We start from the raw sequence: 13,038 nt of genomic DNA on the forward strand, positions 1-13,038 counted from the left end.
TCGAGAGAACCCTAGCAAGGAAGGTAAGCAGATTCCCTCAAGGGTATTATAGACATTTCATTTCTCTATTTACCTTTGGTGGAAATGTTTTCTGCGGACAAGAGTACGTAATCTCAATTACAATACAGAACTTTAGGATAAAAATTATCATATATAATTTTAATTATGTGATCAATAAGTAATCACATAATATTATATAAAATATCATTAGATTACTAAATTACGTAATTATTAAAGTTATGAATATAAAACATAATTTATTCAATTTATTTATTTAAAAAGAATAAAATATAATCAATTTAATATTTATTAAATTACTTTTAATTTAAATAAATTAAATTAAATTAATAATATGATAATACATAAATAAATAAATATAATTTATTTATAATTTTTAAAATTTATAATAAATTTATATATTTTTTAATAAAATAATTAGTTAAAATAATTATTTTAATAAAATAATTAATTAAATTAATAAATATAATTTATTAATTTTATTCCTTAAAATTTAAAATAAATTTATATATATTTTAATAAAATAATTTATTAAAATAAGTATTTAATAAATAATTTATTAAATTAATTAATATAATTCATTAATTTTATTAAAATTTAAAATAAATTATCTTTTTAAAATTTATAAGTATTTAAATTAAATTTTATTAAATTAATTAACTCAGTTTTAATTATGTTTCATGGTACATTACAAATAACTCAGTTTTAAAATCAAAAAGTAATTATGAAAAAAAATTATTAGCTTTTGAAATCATAGAAAATCTTACACGGTTAAGGAAATCGTGTTTCAGATTTATAATCCATTTACTAATATTTTACTAATATAGTAATACTGCATTATTTAAGAATCGATCAAAATTTAAATCAAATAAGGTTCTCGTTCATAAATATAGATAGATAATCAAAATTATTAACGATAATCCTTAACTAACTATGCCTTTAAGATTATCAAATTTTAAGAATTGAATATTTAAATTATCAAATTAATTTAAATTTGATATTATATAAAAAGAAGTAGAGGAATAAAATTGGATAAAAATTAAAAATAATGTCCTTTATTATCCAAAGCATTAAAAAAAATATATGAAATCATAACTACTATAACATATTAAATCAATTTAAAATTTAAATAAAAAATAATAATATAAATAATTAAATAATTATACACAATTTAATAATAAAGTGAGTTATCTTTTTTGATAAAAAATTAAAATGAGATGTTGAAATTGATTTAGTAACGATGATGGATGAGGATTCATAAATATTCCAAATTAATAAAAGCTTCATAAATCAACAAATAATTATTTAAAAACAAGACAAAACTAAGAGTATTTTATTGTTCATAAATACTTGCAAATTCCTTAACATAACCATCAGACCAAAAGAATTTTTGCGTAAATATTAAAATTAATGATTTTCTCAAAAAAATAAAACAATATCCCTAAATTAGGAAAAAGACCAGACAATCTGTTAAAACAAAAACAAGTTATGGAAATAACAAATTAATAATAGAACTGGGAAAATGATCAGACAACCTTTTAAAATACTCAATAAAAAAGTCATAAAATTACCAAAAAGGAAAAAGATCAGACAATCTATTAAAAACATACAAAGGATCCTTCTTTTTGATAAATACAACCGTGTAGATGTTTTAAGATTACAAGGCCATACAATCCAAAAATCAATCAAATATCGTAACACAACAAAGGATTATTTTGTTTGACTGTAAAGAATGAACCCACAAGAACCAATCTTTTTCATTGTTTCAAAAAATAAACACCATCTGCCAGATAGCAAGCACTGGACTTGTTATTTAAGAGAAACTTCTGCTTCTATGTGCTTCTGAAGAGATAGCCAATGATGATGCCCAAGAAAGCCACAACCGCCACAAATGAAACAGAGAAACCGCCGCGATTTTGCTGTTTCCTTAGCAATTCCTGGAAGTTGCAAAGGCCAAAAAACGTTACAACTAATGGCATCAAACATCGTAAATAAGTATATTTTGTTAATGTTGCAGTTGACTAAGTGATAGAAAGTAACAATAACAATGAAGAATGATAATCCAAGCCAACCCTTTACATGTTCTTACTTGGCCTATAGTTCGACATGAGCGTATCAAGTATTGATAATGTGAGGTTGACTAATAGAGACCAAAAAATGGTAGTTTATGCTTTTGACAGGATGTACCAAACTGAAGCAGAATGCTGTTAAGGATAGACCAACATTAGATGAAGCATCTGAGAGTCCATAGTTCTCTGTTATTGTGTAAGCTTAATGGTAAGAAAGATTAGGCAAATAGCTAAATACAACACCAACTAAAACTAAAAGTGAATAAAATACATGCATATAAAAACATCCCTTATATGACAAGGCAACTCTGCTAGTGAACATTTGTTTAATCTAAGGCATAATTTTATGATGTGGACTATAGAGTCCAACCCAGATACTGGGGAAAGTGAAGAAATATGGAAGTTACATGTGGAAAACATTATTAGAGATTGAAGATAGCAGAAGTTAATGATAAGCAAGCGAACACCCACGGCAGGCATTTCACAATGCAGATCAATGAGACAACTAGTCCACTCGGTGGGTCATTGAGTGATGCAACACAAATGCTACTTAGATATACCAACACAACTAGTCACCATCTTCAATGTGAGGTAAAAACTGAGTGTCACAATCTCTCTCAGCAAAATCATGGCAACTATTGGTAGACACGTCAGGGCCTTATATACCAACACAACCAACCAGTCTCTTTTAATAGGGAAAGACATGTTGACAACGAATTGATGGCACAAGGACAACCCTATTGGCACAATAAGGACGGCCCTATTTAATGACCTAATCACATTAGTAGTTACTATCAACCATTTTGTCTGCTACCGCAGTTTCAAGTAATCACTAAGGTAATTGCTAGACTATCAATTTTGAAATAATTTACACTTTGAATTCAGGGATAGAACTAAAGTTGAATATATAAAATGAAATTTTAATAATTTTTACTCAATTAATTCTTGCACTTAGTTTATTTATTTGTAAAAATAAGACTACAGTATTAGATAATTGATCTGAACTTTTATAGTAACATGTCATGCATATACTCATTATATTTTGACATATGATAAACCGTGTTTTGGTCAATGCCACTTGGCATGACATAAGGTTTCAAACTATTTATCCTAAAGTTAGAAAAGTTGAATCAATTGGTGGCATGTACAAGGGAAGCTGAAAATCAAAGAAAAGTTAAGCCAGTATAATAAAAACTTATTTAATTGATTTTAATATAGTAATGACTAAAATTGCATAGAGCTCCATTAAGCTCGATGAAGGAATAAAATTCATGTAGTCAATCTTAGTTAATTGGGATAAACAAGGGTTGGTAATAAAGAATTCAAGAATAGCACCTTTCTAGGAAAAACCTGAAAAATCAACAAATATAATTTGGACAAATAAAAAGAACGTGTTAATCACAAAGTCTTGTATCTCTTTGTAGTAAAATCTAAAAGCTGAACCAGAAACCAAGAAAATTTTGAATATTATATGGTACTAGAGAATATCAGGTATGAATCAGAGAAAAGGAAAAGCATACCAACTCTTCTCGTAATTTCTGATTTTGTTGAAGTGCATATTTCTTCTCCTCAGTCAGCTTTTGAGCTAGCATTTCCACCTACAGAGTTACATTCATAATAGTTAACATGCATAAGGAGATAAAGAAGGGAATTCATCTACTTCTCTACAAAAAATATTGGAGTAGAATTATGTTAGATAAATTGTAGAGTTACATCAATTAGATCTACTGATGACCGATAAAATCTACAGTTAGACAAATTGAATTGATTTAAGTTCCAAAAGTGATGGAAATGGGCTATTAAAGAAAACAATGGAGACAGTACTAATGTTACAACCTTGCATAAAGGTTAATGCAAGGATGAGATCCATGTAGCAGCCCCCAAACTGTTGGTGCTAAGACAGTTTGGCATATGGCTTCTAATGTATTGTGAGTCAAATCTTGAAATGCACAATTTTCTATCATGAATGCTATTCAAACTTATTTATTATCTCCCTTGACTTTCATGACTAACAATTTAGTAGCATCTTACTGAACATTTTTTTGTAACTCCTATTTCCCTTGGTTCTTTTTGTTATTGTTCATAAAAATGACAAATATCACTAAAGTCTTATCTTCATTCAATTTCCCTGAGATCCAGATCAGATCTCTATGTTATGAAGAACATATATGTTTAACAGATATAATATAGTCATTTCACATTATACATATATGAATTTGAAGAAGTAGCAGGCGGAGGCAGTTATAATACAGTCATTTCCTTTTTAGCTGAAAACATTTGCTGATGCTATCTTTTTCTTGGTTGTCCTGTGTTATTGTTTAAGATATGCTCCCTCTTTGTTTCTGTGTGTGTTTTTTCCATCTATTATTGTCTCCCTGGAGGCAAGTTTAGGATATGAGGGTTTGAAACACTGTATTGTACTGGAAGCTATAGTGCATTGATATAACTTTTATCAGTTAATATATACATCGGGGGAGCAGTTGTTTGCTCACATCAAGGGAAGGCGCACACAAAAGCATCCTTAATTTACTCCATAGCAAAGCACTAAATGGTAGCATACCATGAAATAACTAATGAAAAAAAATCAAATGGTCATCTCATCTATCTAAAAAGTACCTCAAAGTTACCTAAAAGTAGAATATAAGAATCTCAAAGTTACCTCATTCTCTCTGGAAGATTCTTCCAATGATCTTGATGCCTGAAATTATTTTCACTTTTGCTATTAATACCCAAGCCAACAAGATGGCTAAAGCAAAAGGGATAGTGTGGGATCCCCAAAGTTGATTAATTGACTTTAATGTCAACTTACTGCATCAAATAATGTTGAACTCTGAACTTCATTGTCTAACATGGAAGAATGTGGAGAACCTCCTTCCTCTGATTCCTCAGGAACTGGCGAGGGAGGATTAGCAGGTATATAAATGGCACGTAGCTTAAACTCCTCAACAACTTTACCGGGTACTTTATTGAACTAAAATTCGAATGAGGTCATCAATTCTCAGACATCCAGGATTCAGAAATAAGCCTTGGAAAAAAAAACAAGTAGTAATATCACTAAGCACGGTACCATTTCAGTGGTTATGTCCTTGGTTGTGGTTCCATCATCTGTAGCAACACTTTGAATTAGGAACTTATCTTTGCACTGCAAATCAGGTGGAACCTCCTTCTGAGCTTGCATTGTCACTAGCAGAGAGGACAAACAGCAAAAATAGCTTCAGACAAAAGGGGAGAAATGCCAATTAGATTCATATTTTAGGAGGATTTCACCTGTTATGCTAATTGATGATCTCGGCTGGACAATTCCCATGTTTGGTCGGACACTGTACTTCTTTGGACTAGTTGTTTTAACCTAAGAATTGTAAGCAATCCACCCAAACATAAACATTTAGTCCAAGCAACAAACTCTCCGAAAGACTAAAATTTGTGATGATAAGCGCAGAAAAGAGTCAATTTTGAAGAACAAAATAGACCTTAAAAGCAACAAGATGATCTGTTTTGTTGGTCAGCTGCATGCTACAAGAGCTCTGCCTTTTCACCTCGACTTCGTGAAACAATGATCGCCGCCGATGGCACGCAAACAAACACCATCAGAATCAAGAAAACGATGAAACCAAGAGAAACTTTCCCAGCCATAATCCCCCCAAAAAAAAACAATTCTATTCTCATAGACATTAGGGGAAAACACAGAAGGCCGAATCAGGTCACAGCAGAGAGATCTGACTCAGATTCCAATCGGAATCGAAGTTTTGATGAAGGAAATAAAAGAAAGGAAGAGAAATTACAAGGCAATTTTAGCTCGGAGGGGTAGATCTTGAGGAGGCCTCCGCTGATCATGATGACAGATTCCGACCGACGACAGCGATAAGCAACTTCCTTCCTCTACCACTTCGACATAGATCTCGAAATCTCGATCTCGAATCGAACTTCCTTGGAGACGATGAAATCGAGAGGACACGCCTGTCGATGTGTGAAGAGAAGAAACCTTGGACGGGATCCTCTCTTGGGACCACATTTCACTGCATTGCTGAAATCGCCGCATCAAGGCCGACCATTCGACTTCTGACGGTGAAGATTTAAAATTGATTGATAATTGTCCTGTGATGTCTCTGCAATTGATTGGGCCCACGTTGTAACATCCAGCCCACTTAAGAGCCCAATCCAACCTGGCCACCCGACCGCCCTGGACCTGGTAACGGTCGGCTGATCTCAACGGTCGAATTCCCTTAAAATTTGAACTGTTTTAGGACCAAAAGAAGAAGGGACCTTCTCACTCGCCGTCTCTTTCCTAATCCGAGATACGGAGCAATAGAAGTCGCCCTAGCCCGATTCCGTCTTCCCGATTGTGGATCAAGGCGCAGAAGAAGGAAAGGTAGAAGAAGATTCCGGCGATGGAGGACGCGTTCGACTCGATGATCTTGGTGTCCGGTCCCAGTTTTGTTCGATCAGGGCTCAAGGAGCAAGCTTTTGGAGGTCAGCATTTGTTTTTGATGTTCGTAAGAAAATTAGGGTTTCAGAATATTTGTGGGAAATTAGGGTTGTTTGACTCCGTTATCTTTGTTCAATCGGGGATCGAGATGCAAGCTTTTGAAGGCCAGAATTTGTTTTTGGATGTTCTTGGATTGTCGGGGGAAATTAGGGTTTGTAATATCTTAGGGGGGAGATTGAGGAGCCAGGATTCGCGCACAAGCTAAGATTTTGGAACTTTCGGTCGAAATGCATCTTCCATTTCTGTAATTGTGTCAGATCGCATTCTCAGATACATGAAATATGTTGTTGTTTCTTGCTGAAAGAATAAATCTTTACGTTTCTCGTGAACTTGGATTAAAAACTATAATATCCGGTTGCAACCCCCTTATGAAAATTTGACCTATATTTGAGCTATAATTAGCTAATTTTGTTACTATGCTGCTGAGTTGATATTTATTTCTTTTCATTTTTCTTCTTCATCAGACGATCTTGTGATGTTTGTTAATGCTGGAGGCTGTGAGATTCAGGGAAAAGATTGTCGTATTAAATTCCGAGGCGATGCTCATTTCCTAGGTGGAGACATAATTGAAACCAATGAAATCATAGCTGAAAGTGGTGACCACCCGTTACTTTATCAATCTGCACGATATGGTGACTTCCGCTATATGTTTGATAATCTTGTTCCTGGAGACTATTTCGTGGACCTGCACTTTGCAGAGATAGTCAATACAAATGGTCCTAAAGGAATTAGAGTTTTTAACATATTTGTGCAAGAAGAGAAGGCAAGATCTCTTTCACCTGCTGCATTTTGTATAACATTTCGTTAATTTATGGGTTCTGAGAAATCCTTTTCTGGTTAGAATTGCAGATATTATCTTCATTTGATATATATGCTATCGTTGGAGCTAATAAGCCTCTCCAGCTAGTTGATATCAGAGTCTCTGTGATGCACAACCAGGCTGTTTTGATTAGATTTGAGGGACTCTGTGGATCTCCAACAGTTTCCGGAATTTGCATCAGAAAGGCTCCAGTCTCAACAGGTACGTTGTATTTATCGCATCTCTAGGGATAAAGTTTGAATATTTCTCTTTTCTCAGTTTTAATTTCGTCAGAGTTTAGCAGCCATGATAAACCCAGAACTTCATTTGTGCACCAAATGCGCCACTGAGATAGAGGTCTCTCCTATTCAGGTGAGGAAATGAAACTTAGTTGTAAAGTTTTTAAGATTTGAAAGGTAGCTATTTGATCACTATGTTTTACAATTGCAGAAAAAATTACAGAGCAAAAACATCGGCCAGTATGAGAAGAAAATACAGGAGCTAACCAATGAATGTAAAATGAAGTCTGATGAATGTTATGAAGCTTGGATGTCACTAACAGATGCAAATCAGAAGCTACAGAATGTTACAATGGAGCTTGATAACATAATCTTCCAAAATGAAACACTTGGTAAGGGAACTATGTTGCCTTGAGAGTGATGCCTTCTAATAAAATTTGTCTAATTATTCTGTTTTTTGTTTGCAGAACGAGCTGTTGGAAGGGAGATGGAAAAATTCAAAGACGTTTCAGATAAATACAAGAAAGATAAGAAGTTATGGTCTTCTATAATCAATAATTTGGAAAAGAAGATTAAGGTACATAAGGGTCAAATCTGCATCAACAAACTTATATCAATCAATGTAAAGTAGATTTTAAAATGCTTTTGCTCAGGGTTCAACTGTTCTTTGTTTCAGGCAATAAAAGAAGATCATACGCAACTTTCACAAGAAGCACATGATTGTGCTAATTCAATCCCTAATCTAAATAACATGACCACTGCAATTCAAGCCTTAGGTGGGTTTCTACAGTGACCAACTTTAAGATACATACAATGACTAGGAAGGAAATTCTGAAGTTGCTTTGTGCTTACAGTTGCACAAAGTGAAGATCTCAAGGTAAAGTATAGCGAGGAGATGGGCAAGAGGAAAAGATTGTTTAACCAACTCCAGGAGACAAAAGGTATGCATCTCTTATTATTTACTTAATTACATGCCTCTTGTATTGTTTGATCGACTAGAATCTTTCATTCCATTGTTCCAGGGAATATTAGGGTATTTTGTAGGTGTCGCCCTTTGAGTAAGGAGGAGATTTCATCTGGTTGCCATGCCATTATAGATTTTGATGCAGCCAAGGATGGTGAAATTGGAATCATGGCAAGTGGAACAACAAAGAAAAGCTTTAAGTTTGATCGAGTTTATATGCCAAAGGACAATCAAGGTACTGAACAAGTTGAATCATTACTGAGAATGTTGATAACGTGAAATTTCTCTAAATTAGGGGCATTAGCTGCAGTAGTTAATTGTCTTAAATTAGTAGAAAGATATTTCAGTGTGTCATCTGAAGTATGAATCTGAAAACAAACTTTGTCACTTAATGATGTGAGAAATTGAAGCAAAGATTATGGAATCCTAAGAACATGGTGCAAAATGTTCATAGTAGGCATAGGGTGACTAATCCATCCAAAACTTGATCATGCAAACTTAGTTTGCAGTTTAAAGAAGCAGAAAAGAGGAAGTGAAATAGAATCTTGAAAGTATGGTGTGGCATGGTGACCTTCCCTGATTCAACTAACCATGCTAATTTGGAGATTATGATGTATGCTAATAATTATTTGAATGAAAATATCTTTATAAGGTAAGGATTTAGTTCTGACAGTGTTGTAGATATTGACATACCAGAACATTCCATCTTACTCATTGGATATTCATTATTATACAACGATGTGCAGCTGATGTTTATGCGGATGCTTCACCTTTTGTCACATCAGTCCTAGATGGCTACAATGTCTGCATATTTGCATATGGGCAGACTGGTACAGGGAAGACATTCACCATGGAAGGTAATGAAAATAATAGGGGAGTGAATTATAGAACTTTGGAAGAGCTGTTTAAAATAGCAGTGGAGAGGAAGGACACAATTTCCTACAGCATATCTGTGAGTGTTCTGGAGGTGTACAATGAGCAAATCAGAGACTTATTAGCAACCTCTCCGTCAAACAAGAAGTAAATTCCTTTCTCTATTAGTACATGTGCTTTGTACTTGGTCCATCATACTTAATTATGTTGTTTGTTGATACATTTGTCATATAGGTTGGAAGTTAGGCAAGCAGCCGAAGGATTTCATCACGTGCCAGGGATGGTTGAAGCTAAAGTTGAGAATATGAAGGAAGCTTGGAATGTGCTGCAGGCTGGGAGCAATGCTAGAGCTGTTGGTTCTAACAATGTAAATGAGCATAGCAGTAGATCTCATTGGTTAGTAATAACTTGGTTTTGCTTTGTATATTTATTCTGAAATATGGTTTTGGCCTGTATTATAACTACTAAAACTATTAAATTCTTGGATCTTTCAGCATGCTTTGCATAATGGTGAGAGCAAAAAATTTGATGAATGGAGAGTGCACAAATAGCAAGCTTTGGCTTGTGGATTTGGCTGGAAGCGAGAGGCTAACAAGGACAGATGTTCATGGGGAGAGACTCAAGGAAGCTCAAAACATTAATAGATCACTCTCTGCCCTTGGAGACGTCATTTCTGCTCTTACATCCAAAAGCAGCCACATTCCTTACAGGTTTGAAATCATATAATGTTTTCCTTGGTTTAATTCATAATCTAAATCAAAATCTCCCCTTTACAGGAACTCCAAGCTTACGCATTTACTGCAAGATTCATTAGGTAGGTTAATTGAATGTACTTTAACATTTAGCTTAGAAGGTCATCATGAGTCATTAGAAAATCAGCATTTCTTCTTCAATTCCTATGTGAATAATTTAAAATAATATCACTTGCTATTGTGGAACGCAGGTGGTGATTCAAAAGCTCTGATGTTTGTACAAATTAGTCCATCAGACAACGACATGGGTGAAACTGTCAGTTCACTGACCTTTGCAAGTCGAGTACGGGGAGTAGAGTTGGGTCCTGCTAAGAGACAAGTTGACACAGTGGAACAGCAAAAAATGAAACAGATGGTATTGCTTCCTGATGGTTACTTATATTATGCTTTTCTGTGTTTTTTCCTTAAAATTGATACTAGGTGATCTTTTATTATGACACTCGGTCGATGATAATTACCTGCTGTTGTTGTTTTTCTTGAAGCTTGATAAAGTGAGACAGGAATCTAGAGCCAAGGATGAGTCTTTAAGGAAGCTTGAGGAGAACTGCCAACACCTTGAGAATAAACTGAAAGAGAAAGAACAACAATGTAGGATGCTACAAGAGAAGGTATTGTACATCATATCAAAGTCCACTCTTTTATTTTCCTTGAAAGAAAACTCATATTTTTCATGGTTTTGACATCATCTTAATATGTTTACTCTTGTTAGAATAAAGATCTTGCTAGCCAACTCACTTCAAATGCAGAAATACAAAGTCAACTGGATAGAAAACAGTGCCAGCTCATGGAAAAGTTGAATGGGAAGGAAGAAGAATTTATGATACTTCAGCAAAAAGTGTGGTTTAGACTCGATAATAAAAAGTCACAGTATTTTCTGCTAAGAAAACTGTTAATCGCACATTAACAAAACAAATTTATGTTGTTTACAGGTCAAAGATACGGAACAAAGATTGAAAGAGCGACAACTGATAGAATCAGCGAGTCTTCAGGAAAAGGTTAGAGAAGCTTATAAAAAATCCTCTCAAATATTAAATAAACAAATACCATGATCCTCTAGAGTTCCATTCATTTACTAAATATTGTTAAAAAAAAATGCCTTCTAGGGAATTCTTTGGACTAGTTTACAAAGGGGGAGTAATATTGACTAGGTTTTTAAAGTAGGTAGCATTTTGAAAAGATTGTCAACTATTGGAGACATTTTGATAATAACAGTAAAAAAACTTGAAATTTGGAGTGGCACTGCCAGCAAAATGGAATTCTCTCATCTTTTTACATTACAGATTCGAATAATCTATTATCGTTGTCATACAGGTTAAAGAGCTTGAATTCAAACTTAATGTTCAATCACACTCTGAAATTGCAGCTAAGGAGAAGGTAGCTTGTCTCAACACATTCTATTCCTTTTGGTGTTTTTGAAACCAATATTCTATTGCATAAAACAGGTTAAGGAACTAGAGTGCCAGCTTAAGGAAAGACTGCAATTTCAGTTGACTCTTGAACAAAAAGTAAGAGATTTGAATCAACATGTTTCAACTTCACTTTGCTTAACTTCCCAAAGTTCATAAAGATGAACGTGCTAATTATTTCCAGGTTAAAGAGCCCGAAAGTAAGCTTAGAGAACAGAAAGAATTAGACTCCATTTCACTCTTCCATTCAGCTGATAGATCAAGAATTGGAACACCATCAGAAGCAAAAGGGTCCTCAAGCGATGAATCAACAAGCGACACTGACCCTCACATTCTGAGAAGTTCAACTTCTATAAACAGGCCAGTGACGGGTCGAGTTTCAATTCTCCATAAAGGTGTATCTCCTTATGGAATCAAGAGGAAAGGAGAGCGTGAGCATCGAAGTGGTGTATTGGCTGATGACACTGAGAATCACAGTGTGTTTTCTTCAAACTCAGTAGACAATAATAAGACAGAACCAAATAGAAGCAGGAAATTAGATCAAGCAAAAGCATATGGAAGGATTACAAGGACATCAAAAGTTGTCACAACTCATAAGCTATTTCCTCATAGCAGAATCAAAAAGGACCAGCAAACTGGAGGAGGAGGGGTCAAGGAGAAAAACAAGGTAAGAGGATGGGCCAGGTAGTTGTAATCCCAAACCAAACATCTGAATTGACTTGTTGCGACATCAATAGCCAACAATATTCTATTGTAACAGGATATGAATGTATTGATTATGTACATTCTGTGGGTTTTGAGTAGATTTTTAGTGTTCTGTTGTGATTTTTTAAAATCCTTCTTGGTTAATGAAAGTGCTGAGCATGATTGGATTAAGTTAAACAGGATTTTAAAAAGTGCTGGAATCCATTGGAGATTGGAATGTGGTACATGTGCATGGATTGTTTCTGACCTACAGCACTTAGTGAGGAGCCCATGGTTGACTTCAATGTTGTATGTGTTGTTTCCCACTATGGCCAAGTTTAATTCCATGTTTCTGTTTGTTCATTAATTACTGTCAATGAACACACAATCTTGAAATTTTCTTAAAGTGCAAGATTATATGGATGAGAGAAGTGTTGGACAAACAAATGTATGGTTAACATATTTAATTAAATGTGTTTTAAAATGACTTAATTTATAATTTAGGATAAATTTTAGGGTCTCCTAAATTTTATATTGCACATCCACCCCTGCCCACCGGGCTTTATCTTCATTAATGTGAAATAATCTAGTTGAGATTTACTACATATAAAATCCAAGTTTTGACCACAAATCAACAAAGATTTCCTTGAAGATTATAAAAATAAATTAAATAATAGGAAATTGGCAGCACTTTTTTTAAAAAAAAATTATTAGGATAAATCTACTTTTTCTTTTACAAATAATAATA

The 13,038-nt window shown here is 33.9% G+C and overlaps 2 protein-coding genes across 2 annotated transcripts; one reads left to right on the forward strand and one right to left on the reverse strand.

The window, feature by feature from the left end:
- Positions 1–1,616: 1,616 nt before the first annotated feature.
- Positions 1,617–6,026, reverse strand: LOC141829020 (vesicle-associated protein 1-3-like). Its single transcript, XM_074716429.1, has 8 exons — positions 5,870–6,026; positions 5,558–5,628; positions 5,355–5,436; positions 5,155–5,270; positions 4,897–5,058; positions 4,747–4,785; positions 3,608–3,685; positions 1,617–1,955 (listed from the first exon to the last, which is right to left on the reverse strand). Exons 1-8 carry the CDS (start codon positions 5,919–5,921, stop codon positions 1,851–1,853), a joined length of 705 nt encoding a protein of 234 aa, XP_074572530.1. The 5' UTR covers positions 5,922–6,026; the 3' UTR covers positions 1,617–1,850.
- A 449-nt stretch (positions 6,027–6,475) lies between these two features.
- On the forward strand, positions 6,476–12,294 carry LOC141829604 (kinesin-like protein KIN-14E). Its single transcript, XM_074717114.1, has 20 exons — positions 6,476–6,557; positions 7,038–7,336; positions 7,423–7,594; positions 7,674–7,744; positions 7,823–8,003; positions 8,079–8,188; positions 8,288–8,387; positions 8,466–8,552; positions 8,634–8,810; positions 9,322–9,595; positions 9,683–9,844; positions 9,943–10,158; positions 10,225–10,262; positions 10,392–10,555; positions 10,683–10,808; positions 10,910–11,035; positions 11,130–11,195; positions 11,512–11,574; positions 11,643–11,705; positions 11,791–12,294. The coding sequence occupies exons 1-20, from the start codon at positions 6,476–6,478 to the stop codon at positions 12,292–12,294; spliced, it is 3,081 nt and encodes a 1,026-aa protein (XP_074573215.1).
- The last annotated feature ends 744 nt before the right edge of the window (positions 12,295–13,038 follow it).

The sequence above is a fragment of the Curcuma longa genome, chromosome 5 (assembly GCF_044706935.1).
Source record: "Curcuma longa cultivar G26 ecotype Majalengka, Jawa Barat chromosome 5, ITB_CL_G26_1.1, whole genome shotgun sequence".
Classification (NCBI taxonomy): Eukaryota; Viridiplantae; Streptophyta; class Magnoliopsida; order Zingiberales; family Zingiberaceae; genus Curcuma; species Curcuma longa.